Below are 22,600 nucleotides of genomic sequence, written 5' to 3' on the forward strand. Positions count from 1 at the left end.
CCCCCTGTTCCAAGTAGCCTTATGGTTTGTCACTGATCTTAGATCGCTGCCCCAGCAGGGGAAATGAAGAGGGAGCTTCTTTGTATTTACTTGCCATGCTTTTCAAAAAATCATGAGGGTTGACAGTCCCCCTTTCTGACTACAGAAGGGCTGATGAAGGAGTGCCATTTGAGTTCCTCTAAACCGTGATAAATACAAAGCAGTAATCCCAAGCATTTTAAAGAAATGCAGAGAAGCGCGCGCGCTCTCTCTCTCTCTCTCTCTCTCCTTTTAACCTTAGATTTTTATTTGTTTTAAAAAGTCCTTTTTGAAAACTCCTACGTGGCTGATTCCTTTTGGGAACACATTTTCTTTGGAAAATCTGCTGCTTATTGTAATGCTCACTGCTGCACAGATTTATACCCCCCTCACTCACCATCTCTAGATAGGAGGGCTGAGGAGATGCCTCAAAATGAAAAGGAGTGAGGGAGAGAGAATATGTGCTACATTATTAAGTTATCCTCCCTTCCCTGCAAATTCGCTGCATCACCTGTTGGGAGGCTGATTGTGTGACTCAAAGCTGTGGGATTGGTCCTTAAGGTCAATATTTGGCTTCACTTTAATACTAATCAGATGACATAGGGAATGTAACTAAGCGATGACAAATCAGGGGTGTGACAGGGATCTGATCCTACATTGCTTACTTCTGTGGAAGCTTTGCCATTGACGTCAGTGGGCCCAGGATTGGGCCCTAAACGAGTAAAATAGATGCACTTGTCTGCTGAAGCGAATCAAATACATCCATTCTTCTTCATTTTAGGGAGCAGCGTTTGGTTTCAACGTGATCGCTACAAAGGCTGGAGAGCAACTGGCTCCGTTTTTGCCCCAGCTGGTTCCCCGTCTCTATCGTTACCAGTTTGACCCCAACATGGGCATTCGACAGGCTATGACCAGCATTTGGAACGCGCTTGTCACCGACAAATCTGCAGTGAGTGAGCATGCGTTCTCATGTCCCATTTGGGTCTGTAGGGTGTTGGAGTGAAAAGCCACATGCTTGAGCATCTCAGCAGGATTCTCGGCAAGAAATAACTGAGGAGCATCTTGTGAAAGGCATTGATGATCTGTGCTGTATGAGAAGGAGGAAACCTCTTACTATGTAGAATAGGTTCTAACCTAGCCAAGTAGAACAGGGGATGTGGAATTTATTGGGAGAAATAGAAGATGCACAGATGTCTCCACACTGCCTGTTATGCATGGAAGGATCTTCCTGAGCTCATCTGCCAGGGCCACGTTCAAGTTCTGCTGCCCCATAAAGGAGGGGTTGCAGCACTTCCTGCCTTTTTTATGAGAAGCCCCTACGGGCCCCTGCTGCTTTGTGAGGGTACGGTTCACCCGTCAGTGGCTGAAGAGGGCTCTGGGGTTGTGGCAGCCAAAGATCAGGTGATCCGCTTCCCTGAAGTGGCGAGGAGGTTGCTCATTGGAAGAAGCAGATGCTGACTCAGTGGAAGAAGCTGTCCCCAAGCTACAGGAGGTAGGAGAGTTCAGTGGTAGGCCCTCTCTTCCCTGGGCTCCTGAAACTCTGGAATGGATGAGTGAGTTTTCTTCTTAGCAGCCCCAATCCTACCTCTCCCCATAAAAAACTGCATAAGTAGATTCGGAGGCTCTCAGGCATGTGGAAATATCCTGCTTCTGCTCTTTCTAGAGACCTATTTGCTTCTGCTTCCAAACCTCTCCATAACAAAAGAGCTGGAGGGCTCTAGCTTTCCCTTCTCCACATGGCTAATGTGGCTCCCCGCAGCCTTGGGCTCTGAACCAGCAGAGGGGAAGTCTCTTCCAAACTGGAGCAAGAGAGCCAGCCCAAGCAGAACAGGTTCATGCAAGGTCAGCTCTGACCTTTCACAGTCGATCAGGATTTGCTGCACTTTGGCTGGTATCTCTGGGGGCGTTGTGTCTCGTCCACAAAGACCTTCCTTAGCAAGGTGGAAAATCTTGGCAGGTACTAGCTAAAGACCAGGACTTTTGCTTGCTACGGTCCCAGTCATGCAGTCAGACCCATGTATGTGGATCCAGTTGCAAGGCCAGAGCCTTGATGGGAAGCTGCAGGCTGCTCCTGGTCTATGTTTTTTTTCTTTTCTTCCACCAGATTGATAAATACATGAAGGAGATTCTGGATGATCTGCTCAACAACCTGACCAGCAACATGTGGAGGATCAGAGAATCCAGGTATAGTTGAACAGTGACGTCTTCCTCTTTAAACAAAACTGCCAACACGTCGTTAGAAATTCTAGTGGATTTAGAAAGGAAAAGGGCCGAGGGGTGGGGCGGGGGGTGTGGACAGAATGGAGCCCACCACCAGAACAGAGTCGTGCTGAAGTAGGATATACCGCAACGCCTTGTGTTTCAGGGTTGGATCCCATTCAGCCCTGCTGTGATACTGGGTTAAAAGCTCTGAAGAAAAGTGTCTTCTGATTGCAACGTTCTTGGGGGGGGTCCCAGAGCCTGAAAAGTTTTAGGGAATGTCTATACTGCAAACTAAAACCAGTGAGGCTCAGAACCGGGCTTGTGCTGCAGGGCTTAAAACAGCCATGTAGATGCTCGGGCTGGAGCCCAGGCTCTGAAACCTGGCGAGCGGGGCAGGACTCAGAGCCCAGGCTCCAGCCCAAGCAGAAATGTCCGCACTGCTTTTTTTTAAGCTCCGTAGCATTGGCCTGGGCTCTGAGACCCGCTCTGTGTGTGGTGTGTTTGGTTGGGTTTTTGGAGGGGTTCCGAAGTGTGGACGTATCCTGTGTCATGGTCTGAGTCTATGGACAGTCCATTTATCAGTGTGTAGTATAAGGACTTGGTGATAGGAGGGTGCAGTTAGATACAGCTCTGATAATGAGCTGCTGTTAGTTAAACATTTTTTGATCTAGCTCATCAGCAAACCAGCATAAACATCTAATCTGTGCTCCAAACCTGATCCATCGAATGTCTCCGTTCCACCTCCCCACCCGGAGTTAGATGGAGTCATTAGAATATCATGCACTGAAAAGCAGCAGTAAATCAGGGCTGGGAAATATAACGAAGGTATCTGTTGAAGGAGATGGGGTTTCATGAGCTATTGCTTTATTCTGGCGTTGGGGAGCCTGATTCTCATCTACACAAAGTCACTTTGCCTCTCTCTCGCAGTGTAAAGGGGCTTTTTAGTAGGTGTGTGTTACATTTTCATTGACTCTCAGGCCCCTTTACGCTGCCAAAATGATGCAAAGTGGCTTTAGTGTAAATGAGAGTCAGGCCCAGAGGTCTTTCCTGCCAAGGACGGCCTGCCTTTGGAAGTAAGTTTAGGTGACAGTAATGTGTGGTGGGGTTTTTTGGGTTGTTTTGGTTTTTAGCATTTTATTTCTGTATTGTATCCCTGTCTGAAACAAAACTGTGTTTGCAGCTGTCTAGCACTGAATGACTTATTAAGAGGCCGACCACTGGATGACATTATTGATAAACTTCCAGAAATCTGGGAAACCCTGTTCCGAGTGCAAGATGATATTAAGGTAATACAGCTTCCTGTTAATTATACTTTTTGTAAGAGCTGACAATTTAGCAAATCTGGAGGGAATATCTCATCTGCTGCAAGTTTAGAAAAGTATCTCTGTGAAGAATCAGCTGAAGCCAATGGAAGTTGCAGGTGCTCACCACTGTTCAGGTCCCAATGAGTAAAATGCTTGGGAAATTCTTCATATGGGTTCCTCATAGTGTTGTGATGCCTTCTGAGACCTTCTCCACTCGGTTTATCCAGAGCATCTTGTGCAGTTCTGGGAGAGCAAGTAGGTTTGAGGGGGGCGTATACAGCACACACTGTTTTCTATTCTGCTCAATCTTACAAAGTGCTGAACAGTCTGGCCCTGACCCAGCACAACACTTAAGTGAATGCTTAACTTCAAGCGCATGAGTAGTCCAACTGGGTTCACTCATGTGTTAAAGTGAAGCACACGCTTAAGTGTTCTGCAGACCAGAGTGTTCGGCATCCTACAGGATCAAGCCTTATGTTTCCTAACATCCAGCCCTGCCTGTTCAAGCAGGGCTAAAGCTTCTTTGCATCTGAAATTGTGCTGTGATCGGAGGGGCAGAGGTTAGGCCTTGTTGCTTTCACAAACTCAGCTGGAATTGCATCATTTTCGCTGTGTGGGTGAAAGGCAAAATAAAACCAGTCCTAAATATGATGTTGGTAGAAACAGTATAACCGAATTCTTCAAAAATGCTTCTGAGTAGAGAATAAAACATACAGGAGAGATTTTATGTTTCCTTTTGGAAAAGGACAGATCCTCCAACATTAGTGGCATGGAAGAACAAAGCATGGGAACTCCTTTAAATGGAAAAATGACAGCTAGTCATAAATCAGGATCAAATTGGTTTCATAGCACACGGTTCCCATTTTTTGGAATCTGAACAAAATAAATACACACACACACAGTGATAAGAGGTTGACCATACACAAACAGATCACAGGTTATGAATCAGATTTGTCAATACTTGTCTGGAAAGTCCAGGTAGGTCAGTAATGATAAAACAAAAAGTTTAAATAAAATCTTAATGGAATTTTAACTTCTTCTGCAGGAGTCTGTACGAAAAGCAGCAGAACTAGCCCTGAAAACGTTAAGTAAGGTAAAATTGAACTTCTTCATTGCAGACTGTGTATGTGGAGGGTGTGTTGTATGTGGTGGTGTATAATAGTTAATTTCCACCTGTCCAAGAATGACCTTTGATTACAAATTACTCTCATATAAACTACCCTGGTACTAAGGTGCAGTGCTACGTTATAGCCCAGTGGAGATAAATATAAGTGTGATCCTGCATCCCGTACACACTGATAACCCCTGTTGAAATCAATGTGACCTGTTGGAGGAAAACATCTGAAATCTGCTTCCGTGTGCCCTTCTTTTTTTAGAGGGTTAAAGAGCGGCGTTATGTGCAGTGTACAGCGCGTGCACATGTGCATAGAAATGGAGCTGACGAGACAGGGTTTAGCTGCCCTTCCTGGGGTTTGCGACTCTCCTACTTTGGGACCTGCTGTTGTGGCCATTCACCATTTGGGCCAATCTGGCTGAAATAACCTGCACAGCAGCTGTGTTTCCATTACTAGATCCAATTGTTGAGGGCCAGGGCGATGCCATGCCTGGATTTGGAAGGCAGCACGGTTCCTGTCTCCACGTCCCCATTCAGAGCGAATATCGATATAGCACTGAGCTGGAATTTGGCTGAGCGTTTAATCCCCCATACAAAAGTAATGGTGCTCTAACGGGCAAACCCAGACCTGACACGACCAGGCACAACTGCGTTGACTTCCGTGGGCTGCTCCCATGTACACGAAGTCTGAATGTGACCCAGTCTCTTGGCTCTGGTTCCTCCGTAACTTTTCCCATCGCACGCGGGAAGGTGCTGGGTTAAATCTGAGGAAAGATTTAGCCGTGTGTGACGTCGCCTCTCCTATTTATCCTTAGGTGTGTGTGAAAATGTGCGACCCCGCCAAAGGCGCAGCGGGCCAGAGAACTATAGCGGTGTTGCTGCCCTGCCTGCTGGACAAAGGAATGATGAGCACAGTGACTGAAGTTCGGGCTCTGAGGTTTGTTTTACAGCCAGTACATTCCCTTGGGTTTGGGTGTGTGTTTGTTCAAGGGGATTTGGTTTATTCACCTGAACTGCAGCGTGTCCGTTAATCACTTGCCGTTTTAATCCCCTCTCCCCATCCCCAGAAAAAACAGCCCCCTCGCTTCCCCCTGATTTCGTCCAGTTAAAACAGCAGCTCAGAGAATTCTAGTGGTTTCCTAGAGTGCGATTTCTTTAACTAAACAGGGCTGGTGCAATAGTGTAAGGGCATGTCTTCACTACCCGCCGGATCGGCAGGTAGCGATCAATCTATCTGGGATTGATTTATCGCGTCTAGTGTAGACGCGATAAAATTGATCCCTGATCGCTCTGCCATCGACTCTGGAACTCCACCGCAGCGAGAGGCGGAAGCGGAGTTGACAGGGGAGCGGCAGCGGTCGACTCGCCACCATCCTCACAGCTAGGTAAGTTGACCTAAAATACGCAACTTCAGCTATGCTATTTGCGTAGCTAAAGTTGCGTATCTTAGGTCGACCCCCCCGTAGTGTAGCTAGCCTAAGTCTCCTATTCAGAATATCCAGCCTCTCTGCACCTATTGAGTTCCTGGGGGCATCCAAAGGCCCCTCCCCAGCCTAAGGACAGGTGCTACTGAGCCCAGGGCTTAAGTCAAGTAGGGGGACAACAAATGAAAGACACTGCAGTTGCACAGGTCACAGCAGGAGTCAATCCAGCCTTCCATCTTTCTGCAGCAAGTAAACTGACCCCCAGGCAGTGTGTAGTATGTGAGACTCTTCTGTAGGGCCTCACAAGCTGATGGTGTGTACATGTAAAATGCTCATGAAAAGGGATTTACCCTTGTGTCTCCTTGGCCAACATTTCTTCACTGCTCCTCCCTCTGCATCGCTCTTTTTCAGCATTCTTTGGGCTGGTTGCGCACACTACAGAGGTGGCTGCATTTCCGTGGTGCTGAATGCTTGTATTTTAGTTTCTGAATTCCTTTAGGGTCCTTTGAGATGAAAGAATTGCACTTTGCCATTGATTATTATTTTGTAATCTTTCTGCATGGAATAAATGAAGCAGTAACTAAGGTTCTGAAGTTAGCTAAAAGCTGAAGTGAAGCTGTCTTTTGCAGGAATAAACTGATCTCATTAACATTATTATCCAGCAGATTAAAAAAAAAAACAACAAACCGTAACAAATCTCTCATGAATTGTTTTCTTCCTTGTGAGAGTTTGAAAGTACTTTGTTGCCTTCCTGATTTTCAAGTGACAGTCCATTAGCACACCTCTTGGGCCACTAACTGTTTGAGGGAGGGTCTAACACATGGAATGTGTTTGAGAGCAGCAGCCTGTGTGGAATGGAGTGATGCGGTTGAACATATTGTTTTAAAGGGTGGGGGGTTCACTTGTGCAGAGATGACTGAAGTTTCTGAGCTGATTTTGCGTAGTGTCTCCTAATCTAATAATCTAGTTGCTTCCTGTTTCTGTGTTCAAATGTGTCTAAATAATATTCTCTTTGCAACACTGGATACGCTAGGCAATCTGTGCGAGAGGATAAAATAGCTTGAACAATGTGTAAGTATCAGTAGAGTCTCTAGGCAAGATTCTGGTCTCAGTTAAATTGAAAAGACACAGAAAAATTCCATTCGCAGACATACTCCAGATTTGTACGGATGCAGCAGATCTGAATCTGGTGGTGTGTCAGCACAGAGTTGGCACGGATGCCAGCTACACTTGGGGAAAGGGCTTTTGTAAATAACTAGAGTTGTAAAGGCTGTGGGATGACATGAGCTTCAATTCTTTTCCAGCATTAACACTCTTGTGAAGATCAGTAAAAGTGCTGGTGTTATGCTGAAGCCTCACGCGCCAAAGCTCATCCCAGCTTTGCTGGAGTCCTTAAGCGTGTTGGAACCCCAGGTTCTCAATTATTTGAGTCTCCGCGCTACGGATCAGGAGAAAGTAAGTGTAACAACCAGGGGGTATGTTTTCACAGCCGTTTCACAAGGATTGATAGCGTCAAGGCTCCCACAGACATGAACAGAATAAATCAGCAATTCTGAGCGAGAGGCATCCCAAGGTGTTAAGGGAATTAGCTAATGTATCTACTGAACTGTTATCTGTTATTTTTATATGACACAGAGAACCATGGAGTTACTGGAGGATTTTTTTAAATGCACTGTGTGCCCCCAGTCTTTTCATAAAGGGGGAAAAAAGCAATCTTGACAATAACTGTTAGTAAATCTGACTTCAGCCCTGAGTAAAATTATGGAACAGCCAGAGACCTCTGTAAATATGCAGGTTGCATCTACCCTAACAAACCTGGCACCTATTTCCTGGAAATGCAACATCTGAAGCACCATTGCTAGTTATAATGTAAGCTCCAGTAATCAGATTGGGGGTGTTTTCAGCACCGTCATTAAACCTGGGCTTTCCTAATAGAGAGGGGTACTAGACTGCGGTGATCTCCCAACGCCCCATTGCTGACATCTGCTTCTTGCCTGTAGTTATCTGAAAATGTGCACTAGTCAGAGTTTGTGGGGAAACACATTGCATTTGATGTTGAGATGTGGTGGCTTTTTCTACTGGCTTCAGATTACATCTGTTTTGTTTGTTCTGTTTCCTTTAGGCTGCAATGGATAGTGCCAGACTTAGTGCTGCTAAATCATCTCCCATGATGGAAACAATTAATATGGTAGGTGTTGGATTTAGGAAAGGTCCTAAAGTAGACATGTGGGAGGGTGGATAATGACCAAAGTGGTAACATGATGGGGAACTTCCCTTCAGGCTTTTATCAGACAACCATTCATTTGATTGTCAGAGTTCCTCAGGTATGGGCTCTTGTCCACCTCTTCGTTTAGATTATACCTTCTATCCCTCCCCCAATACCTCCCACAGGTAGCTACTGGCCTTCCTTCTCCTTCATAGCAACTGCCGTGCGGCCAGATGGGGAGATCCTCATCTGGTGTCCATTGAGGTCAGTAGAGTTGTGACAATTGGCACCAGCTGAGGAGCTGCCCATGATGTGGTGAAGAGCATAGGAGTGTTTTGTTCTTAAGGGTGACAACTAATGCTCTTCCGTGGGTGACCCAACAATTTCAGGGGATGCTGAATGCTAGCATGGAGGGACTCCTCCACTTCTTTAAGAGTGCAAATACTTCTCCTCTGTAGTCTTATCTCCACTTGCCCTAGGATCTGCATTCCTAATTTGTTCCCAGCTTGGGTCCCCAGGAGGCAGTGTGAGGGAATTGCTTCTGGACACTCAGAGCTCTGTTATTTTTCCCTTTCTCCTGTCCTACCAGTGGTTTTTAGTGCTTTAGACATTTAGATCTGGGCCAGGACAGTACTTCAGTGGGAAACCTTTGGGGAAAATCCAGCTGCTGTTGGAAATGGTGTAGGTTATTCAGTATTCCACACCCGTTTTTCCTGAGTTCAGCCTTCCATGGTGCCCAGGCACCCCGCCACGGGCTGGCGTTCTGCTGGAGGAGCTGCCTTCTGAGTGAAAAGTACGTCTGTGGCCTCTTCTTCAGTTTGAACTCTATGGCCGTCTTCAGAAGGGATGGGGCTGTGACCGCCACTCTTTACCCAGCCTGTGACATGAAAGCAGACAGGAATATAAACACGGACGCTGTCAGCTGTCCCAGTTGTTCTTAATAAAACCTCCATTGTGTGAGGTGCTGGGGCCATTCTGTGCCATTGTGGTCTCGGTGATGTGGTCTCTGAAGCACCTCACTGAGACCCCAGTGCTCCCTGAAGTAGTCAGGCACAGGCCCCACTCCTCTCACAGCGAAGCCGTCCGGTGTAAAGGGAATCAAAACCATCTTGTTTTCTGTGCATCCCCTGCTCATGTGGACACAATTTCACGTGGCTTGGAGAAGCAGACACCCTTGTAAAGGGCAATAGCAAATTACTCACAGGATGTATTGGCCTTGGAGGGCTCTCCTTGAGACATAAGGCCTCCAGTTTATGCACCATGCCTTGGGCTCCACCTAATGGCTCAGTTTTACCCTTGATGACAATGTTGCCAAACGTCCTAATAATCTGAGTGAGGGCTTCTGTATTGTCAGCATAACTCCATGAGCAATATAACTTGGAATGGGAATGCTTCTTTTTTTATTACTGAGTTAAATCTATAGAAACCCTAGGAAGGAAATGGAGAAAAGTGCAATGCTTTTGATAGGATTTCTGGTGTTAGAGACATGATCATTTAAAAAATCATGGTTTTTTAGAAGAGAAATTTCCTTCCATTTGCTATCAACATCGTAGACGATTGAGATGGGAAATAATCTCAGCATTGTCTGGTTCTGATGCGTTAGCGCTGCGGTGTTGAGGTTTCACATGGCTGCTGGGGAATGTTTACATCCCTGCCAAAATTTACACCCACAAATTTATTTACTTGATAGTGGTTTTATTTTATATCTTCTTAAAAATACAAAGGGCCCAAATCAGCACTCTGATGCACCAGCTCTACAACGGGGCAAGCGTTGGTTTCAGTGAGGTCGCCCCAGTGTAACGGCGTGATGCATCAGGCTGCTAATCTATATTTGGGGCCTGACCGTGTCCCTTTAAAATGAGTGCTACACAATACAATAAGCTCCCAAGTGCAGTGAAGTAAAAGCAAATAGCATCTTTTCTGTTTATGGTACAGGCCTGGCTTCAGTGTCTTCTCAAGATTTACTCTTTCATCCCTTCCCTTTCCATAGTGCTTGCAGTATCTGGATGTGTCCGTCCTTGGTGAGCTGGTTCCTAGGCTGTGTGAGCTGATCAAAAGTGGAATAGGCCTGGGCACTAAGGTACGTCTGCAGCTTTACTAAGACTTGGGCAGTGGGGGCAGCAAAACGCTGCAATGCCAACCCTATTATGGTGCTTTTGACTCTGAAGCAGCAGCTGTAATAGCTGAAAACGGCTCATTTCTGATCGGGATTCCTGTCCGCCCACCTGACTTGCTTTTCGACATGTGTACTAATAACCTCACCTTTGTTGTGCAGCTGGTGGATTCGGTAGAATACGCTAATAACATCGATTTTTCTCTTGCAACCTTTCAGGGAGGCTGTGCCAGCGTCATTGTGTCACTAACCACTCAGTGTCCCCAGGACTTAACGCCGTACTCAGGTAAGGTTTCCTTTCAGAGAGGGGTTTGGTTTAAGTTGCTTTTAGAGTCTCTCCTGAATAGCCTGGTTTCCATTGTCTGCCAGCACACAGTGCTCTTCGTGTTCTCCGGCCCTCTCTTGGAGCTGCTTCACGCAGAAAAGGGTGGTAGGGATAAGCCCTAAGAGGGGTTGAGGGAGTGGCTCTGGAATGGGCCTAGGGCCTCTCCCTGCCACGTCTGAAGCAGATGAGCGATAGCTGTGTTTTAACCGTGGTTGCGAGCACGTTTTCCTTTGCCAGCATGACCAGGGATTAAGGGTATAACAGGGCTGTCCCCCGACACGACTAGAGCACGTTTCCTCTCTGGAATTGTGCCTCAGCAGTGCTGCCCCACTGTGTGGAAACCTTCTTTAATGCCCTGGCCAGCTGTGTCTTTGTTCCGCTGTAGGGACTCGCTCACAGTACGAGTCTGCTGCTGCCTTCAAGCTGATGGAGCTGCTGCTTCAGCTCAGGCAGTAGTGGCTCATGCTGTTAGACCTGTAAGTCTTGTGTTCAGTCCCTACTGGCAACCTAATCAGGGTCACAGCTACCGTTGGAACATCCAAGGCTTTATCGCGATTTGGGAGGCTTGGGCAGGTCTCGTCTACGTTACCAGAAGGAAATATAGTTTAATGGGTTGGGGGACAATGGGGCTGAAACCAGATGCCCTTGTAGACCAGCTATGGCTATGCGTGTCACTAGCTGCAAAACAGCAGAATTGTCCTCCTGGCTACGCTCCAGTGACAGCTGTTTAAACTGGTTTTGGTTTTGCGTGTGTACATGGGGCCAGATGAAGTTTTATCATCCTGTTAAAGGACACTTTCATGCATAATTAACAAACTAAAGAAAGCGACTGGTGCGGAAACAGAAATGATGTAATAAAATTCAGGCGCTGTAACCCATAGCAGTCCAAGTTTGCGTTACCAGAATCAATCCTGTCTCTTTTCAAACAGGCAAACTCATGAGTGCTTTACTCAGTGGGCTGACTGATCGCAACAGCGTGGTGCAGAAGTCTTTTGCATTTGCTATGGGGCATCTAGTTCGGGTGAGCTGGTGTCTTTTAATTGTGTTTATGATATTGGTTTTTTGGGAGGGGGAAGGTTACGTGTATTTAAATGATTTGAGTCTCTCTCTGACTTTTTTTAAAGACCTCCCGGGATAGTAGCACTGAGAAACTACTGCAGAAGCTCAACAGCTGGTACATGGAGAAGGAAGGTATGTGGTTTTTGGTGGATTTCAGGCTTACTGTATGAGGCAGGGAACCAGCTCCTGGGGGGGGGGGGGGGGGGGAAGGCATGTTCTAGTATTTTCATCCCCATTCATGCAGAGCACTAATGTGTACATTAATGGAAAACACACAGTGCTACTCCTCTCCTATACACCCGTGTGACTCCCTCCCCTGCTTCCGCGGAGTGACTCTGGATTCTCACCAGCAAGGGAGAGAAGTCACTGGCTCCAAATGACCAAACTGTGTAATTGTTTTCTCCCCTTGTCCTTCAGAACCGGTCTATAGGATAGGCTGTGCTTTAACTGTTCATGCCATCGGGCGCTACAGCCCGGACGTGTTGAAGAACCATGCCAAACAGGTCTTGCCTCTGGCATTTCTGGGCATGCACGAGGTCACAGATGAAGAGAAAGGAGAGAAAGATGATTCTAATCTGTGGACCGAAGTGTGGCAGGAAAATGTACCTGGTAAGTTGATCTGGAGATCAGTAGATGCTTGCTTCTTGCTGGGGCTGCTGAGAATCTAGAGGAAACATCATCCTCAAAGTTTGCGAAAAATTTAACCTTTAATTCTTCTTGGAGTGCTTGCTCACGTCCATTCCATAGTAGATGTGTGTGTTCGCCACATGCACCGGTGCTGGAAGTTTTTCCCTCAGTGGTATCCATAGTGGACCCACTCTGGCGCCCCCTGGAGTGGCACACACATGCACATAAAGGGTGCTGCCAGCTCCCCCCAATCCTCCGTTCCTTCGTGCCTCCAGTGATGGTGCTGGAACGTCTGCTGCTTTGGCTAGCTTTTCACTTCGTTCAGTGTGTCTCACGAACTTTTTTTCCTGTAAAATAGTTGTATATAGTTACCCTTAGTGTGTGTTCCAGTTAGTTGGTTCCAGACGGGACTCAGCCTAGAGACTGGGCATGCGCTGGTCCCCAGGCTTTCAGCCATGCGATCATCGTAAGTGGCCTGTGCCCATCAGCGACCCGCATGATAGTTGTTTAAGGTGTCTAGGCAAAAGACACACAAGCGACAAGTGTCACATCTCTAAATCATTTAAACCCCAAACAAAAAAAGGAGAGAGACATCCATCCCAGGGCGCTCCTGAGGGAATCAGTGCTGACCCCGGCACCAGAGCAGAGGGCTGACTCGGCCCCAAGCAGTGCAGCGTCGGTGCGGAATGCCCTGCTGGCACCTTCTACAAGCCGGCACCAATCCCCCTCCTCGGCTCCAGCCAACAAGCCCAAGAGGACCGTGAGGGGAAGATCTCTCACTTCCCATAAAGAGAGGGCTGGAGGAGAGCCAAGACCCATGCTGGGCAGCTCAACACCTCCGTCAGGGAGTCGAGCCCCAGCTCAAGTCAAGCGGTCTAGCCCATCCCGTACCAGGGGCGGCTCCAGGCACCAGCGCAGCAAGCGCGTGCCTGGGGGCGGCAAGCCGCGGGGCGCGTCCTGCCGGTCCCTGTGAGGGCGGCAGTTAGGCTGCCTTCGGTGGCATGCCTGTGGGAGGTCCGCCGGTCCTGCGGATTCAGCGGCAATTCGGCGGCAGGGACACCGAAGGCGCGGCACCTGCGGACCTCCCGCAGGCATGCCACCGAATCGGCGTGACCAGCGGACCACCCGCAGGCGCGCCGCCGAAAGCCTCCTGACTGCTGTGCTTGGGGTGGCAAAACACATAGAGCCGCCCCTGCCCCGTACCATGCCTGCCACACCGGATGTTGACGAGGGCCTCTGTCAACTCGAAGTCCCGTCGACACCCGAGGCACTGCAGGCAGTGATACCCAAGCCCAAGGGTAAACCCGCCTTGGGACCGTTCCGCATGTCCCCACCTCAGTGGCACCGTTCCCCATCGTGGGGGACGTCCCGCCAGCACTCACCCACATGGAGCTGTCATGCCTTGGAAGTAGGGAGACCGGTTCAAAGAACCCCTCTTCCGTCTCCAGACCCTGGGCACCGACGGGGATTCAAGGCGCGGCTCACTGGTGACCTGGTACAGACCTGTGTTGGCATGTGCCCTGAGACCAACCCTTCATGTCTCCAACACCTCGGCACTGATCAGTTGAGCGGGGCGGCCTGATCCCGGCAGGGCGGCCCGAACCTGCCAGGACTGGGGAGAAGTGCCTCTCTCCTCTTCCCCTTCCCCTTCCCCCTGCTCCTCCCCCTCCCGGGAGGAAGTCCTCTCTCCGCACCAGAGCACCCTCCTGCACCCCACATTCCTCATCCCTGACCCCACCCCACAGCCTGCACCCCCAGCCAGAGCTCTCATGCCCCCCATCCTGTGTCCCAGCCCTGAGCCCCTCATCCCCAGCCCCACCCTAGAGCCCACACTCCCAGCTGGAGTGCCCCTTACCCCCCGCGAGGTGCTGGATACTATTGCAATGGGGGATATCTACTTTTCTTTTTTAATCTCGGCCCAGCATTCAAAAGCTTTATGGAATGAAGTTTGCTCTCTCTGCAGGTGCTGATGTGGGGAGGGGTATTAAGGCTGATGGCCCAGGGCCTGGGCTAGCCTGATGGAAATTGAAGATCTCATTTGATTTGGGATCCACTAGGTGGTGCTCATAGTATTAACTCCAGAGAGTGGGTGCTCCCCAATAGGAGGGCTCTAGATACCAATTTCAACACCTTTTATGTCCTGGGATGAAGGAAGATGCAGCTGTGTAATTTGCCCCTTTGCGAGTGACATGCTAGCTCTTTCTTTGCTGTTTAGTGACCTGGTTTCAAAATTCCCAGCCAGTCAGTAGGTTACTGTTGCAGACCTCTTCCCCAGGACCTGAGGAGCTGCTGCCATCAAATTAGCAAGGGATGTGGTTTTTTAAGAAAAATAAAATTTCCCTGGAAATCGACAAGAGAAATACCCTAATCCCCACGAGATCAAGGGATGGAGATTGGCTCGCCTGTTCAATTGTGTATTGAAGACCCTCTTAAATCAGCTCTGAAGGATCTAGCAAACAAAACCGTTTTGGTGAGGAGGAGCTGGAATGACTGTTTGGCCACACGATGAGTCACCTGGAGGTTATCTGGTGACTCAGCTCACAGCCAGAAGAGAAGAATCCTTTTACTTCTGAAGGATCAGCTTTTTGTTCCTTTGATGTCATAAAATTACAGCTTTTCTTTGTGTTTGATACACAGGCACTTACGGTGGCATTAGATTGTATATGCAGGAGTTGATCGCCATTACCCAGAAGGCTCTGCAGTCCCAGTCTTGGAAGATGAAAGCCCAGGGAGCGGCTGCCATGGCCTCTATTGCCAAACAAACTGGTTCCCTGGTACCGCCCCATCTGGGAATGGTGGTTGGTGCATTGTTGCAAGGTCTGTCTGGAAGAACGTGGGCAGGAAAGGTAAAGAAACAATTGGGGCCAAGTTGCGTGAGAGAGGCTCAGGTGTTCAGTCCCTTAGCCCAGAAACGGAACATAGTGAGCCATAAACATTCCCGTTCCTGCAGGGAGTGGGATTCCAAATGTATCTTGCTTTGGTTGATGGACCCTTCCTGACCTGTGTGTTCCTGATACCCAAAGAGGGGCACTGAGGTGTTCTGGCCCGGACATGCGGCTGTTCAGTGGCTCAGATACCCAAACTGCTTTGTTCCTATTCGATTTAGAGCGAGTTTTTAAACGACATGTTTTTGTGTGCATGTTTTTAAACGACAAGGCATGGAACCACAGTAACTAAAGGTGGTGGAAATGGGGAAACTCTGGCTATGCCCAGTCGGTAATGGAAATAAGTGCACCAAGTAGCATACTGTGGAGTTTAAAAAGAACCAAAAACCTTAATGTAAATGAGAATCTGGTTCTTCAGACTACTTTCTGTCCCTCTGGCAGCGCACGTTTAGACACGTTGAGGCCCAGCTATGCAGCAGGACAGTGTGAGTGAGAACCCGTCCGGGTCGTGTTTTTGAAATGTAGGCATCTAGTGAGCTAGTTTACCATGGGAAGAATGAGTGATGGGAGAGGATGAGATTAAAACAGTGCAGTTTACCGTGGAGTGATGGAAAGAATGTGCCCCTTGTAGAGGTGAGTGGCATTTGGATGCTTCTGCAGCATCTGCCTGAGCCACAGAGTTAGGGATACCAGTGACAACTGCAGGAGGAAAGCACTGTCTCGCGGTGAAGTTGTTCTCATGAACACGTCTCACTTTTGTTTTAATGCTTACAGGAGGAGCTGCTGAAAGCTATCGCCAGCGTCGTCTCTGCATGCAGGTAACCGTCCCTATAGCGAAACATTGTTTAATCAAATGGGTTCCCTGTGCCTATTTATGCATGGCCACTGCCTTTTCCTGTGCTGAGGGAGAATTCATTGCCACCTGCCCTTTCCAGGGAGGAGTAGGAGGTCATAGGAACTGTTGCCACCCTAATCTCCCCCTGAGACATAGACGCTTTTTCTCCTCTCCCTGCTGATCTGAGGCTGGGGGCTGTTGGGCAGAAGCCAGAGTTGGCAGCAGAGCTGCTCAGTGGGTGTAGGGACAGGATGGGAGGAGTGGGATGGTGAAGGTGGTGAATGGATGGGCGAGTGGACTATGGGAGTGGGAAAGCCAGAGGGATGGGATTGAGAAAGAGGATGAGGGACAGAGGAGGAAATGATTGGGGGGTTGTGTTGAAAGTGTGTGAGAGGAGGTAGGGGAATGTAGTAGTTCCGGGGTGGGGCTCGTGCCTTCCTGGGGCACCTGAAAGCCAGGCCGCCCTGCTATAAAGCGAATGACAGTTCAGGGCCCCAACCTTTGGGTAGGGGCTAAGCACCCAATTGACAGTTCAGGGCTCAGGCCCTTATGCAGGGGCTGAGCAGACAATTAACAGTTCTGGGCTCAGGCCCTTTGTGCAGGGGCTGAGCAGACAATTAACAGTTCTGGGCTCAGGCCCTTTGTGCAGGGGCTGAGCGGCCAATTAACAGTTCTGGGCTCAGGCCCTTTGTGCAGGGGCTGAGCAGACAATTAACAGTTCTGAGCTCAGGCCCTTTGTGCAGGGGCTGAGCGGCCAATTAACAGTTCTGGGCTCAGGCCCTTTGTGCAGGGGCTGAGCAGACAATTAACAGTTCTGGGCTCAGGCCCTTTGTGCAGGGACTGAGCACACAATCAGCAGCTCCGGCCCTGGGTCAGGGCGGGGCAGCACACCAATAGTCAGTCAGTGGCCCAGGCCTTGTAGCAGGGGCTGGGTCAGTTTGGGTTAGCCCAGGCCCTAGGTCAGGGCAGGGCAGCCAACGGATAGTCTGTCAGGGGCCCAGGCCCCTTGGACAAGGAGGAGGAGAGACTGCCACCCGGCGCGGGGTGGCAGGGGGGAACACAGGCCCACCCACTCCACTGTGTTCCAGCCCGGGGCCCTATCCGCAGCAGTCCATCTGCCGCGCAGTCAGTGGGGATCCTGACCGCAACACACTGACATGGGTTCGGGGTCTGCTATCCCCGGGCCACTTCCCATCTCCTCCTCCGTGGGTACCTGCTCCTCCTGAGTTCCGTCTGCTGGGTCACAGATCATGGGCTCCTCCGGGCCCCGAGCACCAGGTAGGTCTGTCGCTCCCTCTGGGCCCTCGGCGGGGGGAAGCTCAGACTGCTCCTCAGGATACCGGGCTCTCGGCAGGCTCGGCCAGTCCTCCTCTGGATACCTGGCTCTCGGCAGGCTCGGCCAGTCCTCCTCTGGATACCGGGCTCTCGGCAGGCTCAGGTCCGCGGGAGCTCGGGCACCAGCGTCTGTCCTCTCCCGCTGCCGGCCAGCTACTGAGCGCTGGGGCCTGGCCTTTATACTTCCTGTCCCGCCCCTTGACTTCCGGGGGGCGGGGACAGGCCGTGGTGGCTCCGCCCACTCTGGCGGCTTTTCTGGCTCATCGCTTCCTGGGGCGCCTGGAAGCCAGGCCGCCCCGCTACAGGGAAGAACACAGGAAATGGGGAAAATGTGAGGAAGAAGAAAGGAAGAGGGAACAACAGTTACTACAAGACTGAGGAAGAGCTCAGGTTCAGAAATGTACTTACAGGGAAGGAAGGGAGAACGAATGGAGCCACAGAGAGTGAAACGTTGCCCTTAGAACGGAGGGTGCGTGTATGTACGCTGGTTAATGCTGGGAGAAGGAATTCCTTGCCTCTGGTGGAGATTCGCACACTCTGGAGCTAACGGGTTAACTTTTGTTCTTAGAGATTTGTTCTCCTGAATAGCATTTTTCCCATTTGCAAATGCCCCAGACTCCACCAAATGACAAGGAACCCTTCCCTCTTCCGAGAAAAACTTCCCAGAGGAGAGTGCCATTAGGACGCAGCTCCAAGGGCTGCATCTGCTCCTTGCAAATTACTGGATATTTTGGGGGATGGCCAGAAGATCTTGTCTAGAGCACTTTGAACCGGCCATACCAGGCCTAGAAAAGGGCCCAGTCCGGCTCTGAGCTCTTCACTGGCACCAGTATGAGTGTGTGTGTGTGTGTGTGATAACACATTTTATTTAACCTATATTAAAATAAAAAGGATGGAAAGTCTGAATTGTGGCAGTAATTGTGTGACGTCCTGGGTTCAAGGTGTCGGAGCTGCTTACTTAACTAACAGCCTCGTGGGGGTGTAACTTGTGTTTGACCTTCCATGTACTTCTGGTGTTTCAGTGCAGAGTTGCAGAAGTCTGTGCCCAATCAGCCCAGCGTCAATGATGTTGTCCAGGCTGTCCTGAAAGAGTGTCGCAAAGAGAACCTCAAGTACAAGATGGTAGCGCTCCGATGTACGGCAGACGTGCTGAAGGCGACAAAGGAAGACCGTTTCCAAGAGCTGGCGGACATCATCTTTCCGATGATAAAGAAGGTGACGCATCAGCTTTTTGATTTACTTTTTTTTGAAAACTAGCTGGTGGTGGTAGGCCTGCCTGGGTGAAGTCTTGTTCATGGGGCTTTTTCTCCTCAGAGCTGATGCTTTGAAAAGCTCTCCCCATTCAGACTGGTCCAGTACAGGTGTGAACGTCTCCCACTTGTAATCTCACAAGGTTTTTCCCAATCCCCACTTTTTTTGATTTGTCTAGTCTTAGCCCCTCACCTTTTCAGTGAAGCTAACCCAGAGTTCCATGTGGTTTCCGGCATGCGGTGCTTCTCCAGAAAGACATTAAAACCCAAGTCCCTGGCTGCTCTGCTGGAAACGAAAGATCCCATGACACTGTCTCAAACCACAGGGTTTTCATAGCATTTCTCCTCCAAACCCACCGTTGTGCAGTGTGATGTCTACCGGGTGCAGCCCCCCATCTGAGTCTTGAAGAGTGTGACTTGGGCTGAAGCCAATGGGAACTACAAGTGTGGTGCACCTCTGAAAACTCGGCCCTGTGTTGTTAAAGCGCTTTGGGGTCCTTCTGGATGAAAGACAGCATAGAAATTAATAACATTTCTGTAGCTTTTCCTGATGGCAACAGAACTTCAATGAATTGAGGTTCTCTAACTGTGTGTGTGTATTATATGATGACTAGATACACAGGCTGGTTGTTAGCAAAGCGTAATGTCCTGTCTTCCCCCCCCATTCCTGGTACCTCTCCAGAATTCTCATGAGAGCGTAGGCGCTGGTTCACCAAAGAATGATGACGACGAGAATGAAAAAGAAAAGGAGCTTCAGATGGAATCTCTGCTCTGTGCCTTTGAGAGTTTGGGCAAGGCCTGGCCTAGGAATCTGGAGACACAGCGTAAGTTGGATCAGACAAATAATGAGCAAAGCTGGCAGTGTGTGGATCAAAGAGCGTTTGCTTAAAAAAAGGGACTCCACCAGAAAGCATGTTAAGGGATGCGGAGGAATGTCCAGGGTTTTCAAGAGCCATTTGCTTGAGCAGCGGGGTCAGTTGGTGCAATCTGCTGGATATGCCATCCTGGCAGTAATTTACAGTAACTGGGGAAGATGCGGTCTTTTGCACTCCAACAAACGTACACTGCGTATCCTGTCTTTCCCCAGGCTCACCCCTGAAGAGTCCTTACAAGTGCACTAAATGCCATGCCCCAAGCTGTTTTGAAGGCGAAGAGTGATGTGATGGGACGTGTAGGCCAATGTTTTCTAACTGGGGTGCCTGAAGCAAGACCCCTAAATAAGTGGCCTGGTTTTCCCAGGTGCTGAGCACCCACTGTTTCCACTAATGTCAATAGGAATTTCAGGGGCTCAGCACCTCTGAATGATCAGGCCCCTTTTTATTGAGAATGTGGATTTAGTTGCTTGTGATTTGGCCCCCATGTATGAAAGTGTTGCCCCATCAGGATTAACCAGGGTTTCAGGGGCCTGTGTGGGAGGAGGATGTTTTGATCTCCTTGCAGTGACTGAAGCCAGATCTAATTTGGAGCATGAACATAGACAGCGATATTAGTGTGAAGTAGGGAACGTTCACATCTTCCTTCCCCTTATTAATGTAATGACACCCTAATTTGTTGTTTTCAGGCTGCTATTGGCAAGAGCTGTGCAAATTAATGTGTGAGCGTCTGAAACTCAGTACGTGGAAAGTGCAGCTTGGAGTGCTACAGGCCATGAACGCCTATTTTCAAGGGTAATTTTCCTGCTTGTGCTTCACTTTTATTTCCTGCCTTCACTCAGGCATTTCAATTCTTTTCATGAAATCGTGACAAATGCGCTGTTACGTTGGCTGTAATGATTCCTCAGAGTAAGCCAAGCAGCTCCGTAGAGTGGCTTGTTTCCTTCGGCACGAGTCTCACACTGCTTTTACATTTGCTAGGTTAATGCTTTTTGAAGAGGCGCACTCAGACCCTGGGGCTTTGACAGAAATCCTGTTGGAAACCTGCTCGTCTATCACACACTCTTTAGGTAAATGTATTTTCCCAGCAGGCGGCTGGTGATGAACAGCTCGTGTAAATGCTTGTCTTCTGGGAGCTGGCTGGTGGATATATTTGAATCTCTCTCTCTTTCTCGGGACATGTTCACTGAAGTGTAATCTGTAACGTTAGAGCCCGTAACTTTGAGTACCCTTTAAGCTCCCTCCCTTGGAATGGCTGCTGACAACTATTGCCCGTGATGGCTTTGACCAGAAGTGTCTTACTATTTTAGAGCAGGAACACCTCTTCCTCTCCAATAGTAAATACCTTGATTTTGGAGGTGGTAGATTGCTGTGTGGGCTCCTGTACTTTCTACATATCCATAACTTCACCTTTTTTAAGTGTCCTCCTTGCAGAAGATGAGTCACGTAGGACTGGAGAACTGAATGAAACATAATTTTCCCAGTCTCTTCATTCAGACTTTTGATAGCTAGGCCAAGTTCGCACCTGAAACAATATCCCATCTTTATCTCTGGTGTAGTTCCCTCAAAGTCAGTGGAGTTACACCAGAGACTATTTTGGCCCTGTATATCCATGATCATTGTCTAGGATGGAAAATTTCTTACCCAAGAATTTCCTTTCTGCTGGCAGCATCTCCCATCATTCTAATATATCTGGGTTGCTCCCCTGCCCTCTGCGGTTCCTGGAGGCAGTTCAGAGCTGCAATGCAGTGTGCGCTGGCCATGCCTCCTCTTGCTGCTTGCCATCAGATGAGTCATTTCAAAGCTGTATAAAAACTCATATGCAGTGTTGTTGTAGCCACCTTGGTCCCAGATATTAGAGAGACAAGGTGGGTGAGGTAATATCTTTTATTGGACCAACTTCTGTTGGAGAGACAAACTTTTGACCTTACACAGCACACTCTTTCGGGTCTGGGAAATGTCACAGCTAAATACAAGGCGCAACGGATTATTTAGCATAAGGAGTTAATACATATTTCAAGGGACCATTCGAGGAAAAGTGGCCCATTAACATAGTTCTCCAGTCGTAAGGGGGCGGGGAGGAAGCTGGGGGTGGGGTAGGTTAGTGAGTTAGAGATTGTTGTAATAAGCCATAAATCCACTGTGTCTATTCAGTCTGGGATTTTTCATGTCTAGCAAAGTTACGAAGTTAAGCTTAAAAATCAAGCACTAAAAATCATGGCTTCCACTCTCCTGTCCGTTCGGTCTTAAGGAATAACCATTTCCCTAGCTAGGGAAGTTATTGTGGCACTGGGCTTCAGCGAGAGCATTCTCTGGTTCTTGCAGCTAATAGAACCGGAAGTCGTGATCGCTGATACATTTAACCTGTGTCAGACTTGTCCCTGATTATGTCTTTGAAGGAGGAGCGCAAGGGACTTGCTGCCTTGGGGGAGGATTTGGAGGGAAGGTATTTGCTTTGAGGCTTACCCTCAGGAGCCTTCTCAGGTTCAACTGTGGCCACAACCTTTTTGCACACTTCTCAGTGGAAAAAAAATTGTTGCATTTTTTTCCAAGTCTTGCATGGAGTTGGAGACCGAAAGCTTTCCTTCCTCGGCAGAGGGGGAGGAGTCTGACTCAGAGGATGTCTCTCTTCTGGAATATTTTGTTCTTTTTTCCTCCACCTTTTTATTCCTTGTGGACTTTTTTGGCGAGCTTTGCTGGAGACAGTGACCAGACGTGACTTGCTTTGTGCAGAGCCCTGGAGAAGTTTCTCCCTGGCAGTGTGCTCCTTCAGGATCCCATCCTTCTTGAGCAGGAGACGGGATCTCATTATCACGGTGCTCTGACTCAAACGGGGGGGGCTGGATATAACCCTGAGGGTGCTCAAGGCCCATTCCCAGATGTACCCCTGGGTCATCTGGATGAAGTCCTCCTTAGAGCCTGTTCTGCCCGAGGTCTCCTGGTCAGGCTTTTCTGGGTGGAGTTGTGGGGAGGGGTCCCAACATGCCTGTCTGACTCAGAGCCTCACTCCCAGGCGGGCGCTAGGGTTGGC

The 22,600-nt window shown here is 49.0% G+C and overlaps 1 protein-coding gene across 3 annotated transcripts in view; it reads left to right on the top strand.

Moving 5' to 3' along the window:
- Positions 1 to 22,600, top strand: part of ECPAS (Ecm29 proteasome adaptor and scaffold) — an 87,523-nt gene that overhangs the window by 59,740 nt on the left and 5,183 nt on the right. For all 3 annotated transcript variants that reach the window (XM_054031501.1, XM_054031498.1, XM_054031500.1), the window contains exons 30-47: positions 800 to 967; positions 2,123 to 2,202; positions 3,401 to 3,506; positions 4,570 to 4,617; positions 5,454 to 5,575; positions 7,367 to 7,517; positions 8,185 to 8,250; positions 10,259 to 10,348; positions 10,601 to 10,667; positions 11,636 to 11,727; positions 11,831 to 11,897; positions 12,183 to 12,374; positions 15,030 to 15,238; positions 16,052 to 16,095; positions 18,470 to 18,662; positions 19,380 to 19,521; positions 20,259 to 20,364; positions 20,551 to 20,639. In XM_054031501.1, the coding sequence (XP_053887476.1) occupies positions 800 to 967; positions 2,123 to 2,202; positions 3,401 to 3,506; positions 4,570 to 4,617; positions 5,454 to 5,575; positions 7,367 to 7,517; positions 8,185 to 8,250; positions 10,259 to 10,348; positions 10,601 to 10,667; positions 11,636 to 11,727; positions 11,831 to 11,897; positions 12,183 to 12,374; positions 15,030 to 15,238; positions 16,052 to 16,095; positions 18,470 to 18,662; positions 19,380 to 19,521; positions 20,259 to 20,364; positions 20,551 to 20,639 (2,032 nt within the window). The remainder of the gene's footprint in view (positions 1 to 799; positions 968 to 2,122; positions 2,203 to 3,400; positions 3,507 to 4,569; positions 4,618 to 5,453; positions 5,576 to 7,366; positions 7,518 to 8,184; positions 8,251 to 10,258; positions 10,349 to 10,600; positions 10,668 to 11,635; positions 11,728 to 11,830; positions 11,898 to 12,182; positions 12,375 to 15,029; positions 15,239 to 16,051; positions 16,096 to 18,469; positions 18,663 to 19,379; positions 19,522 to 20,258; positions 20,365 to 20,550; positions 20,640 to 22,600) is intronic.

This window comes from Malaclemys terrapin, chromosome 6 (assembly GCF_027887155.1).
Source record: "Malaclemys terrapin pileata isolate rMalTer1 chromosome 6, rMalTer1.hap1, whole genome shotgun sequence".
Classification (NCBI taxonomy): domain Eukaryota; kingdom Metazoa; phylum Chordata; order Testudines; family Emydidae; genus Malaclemys; species Malaclemys terrapin.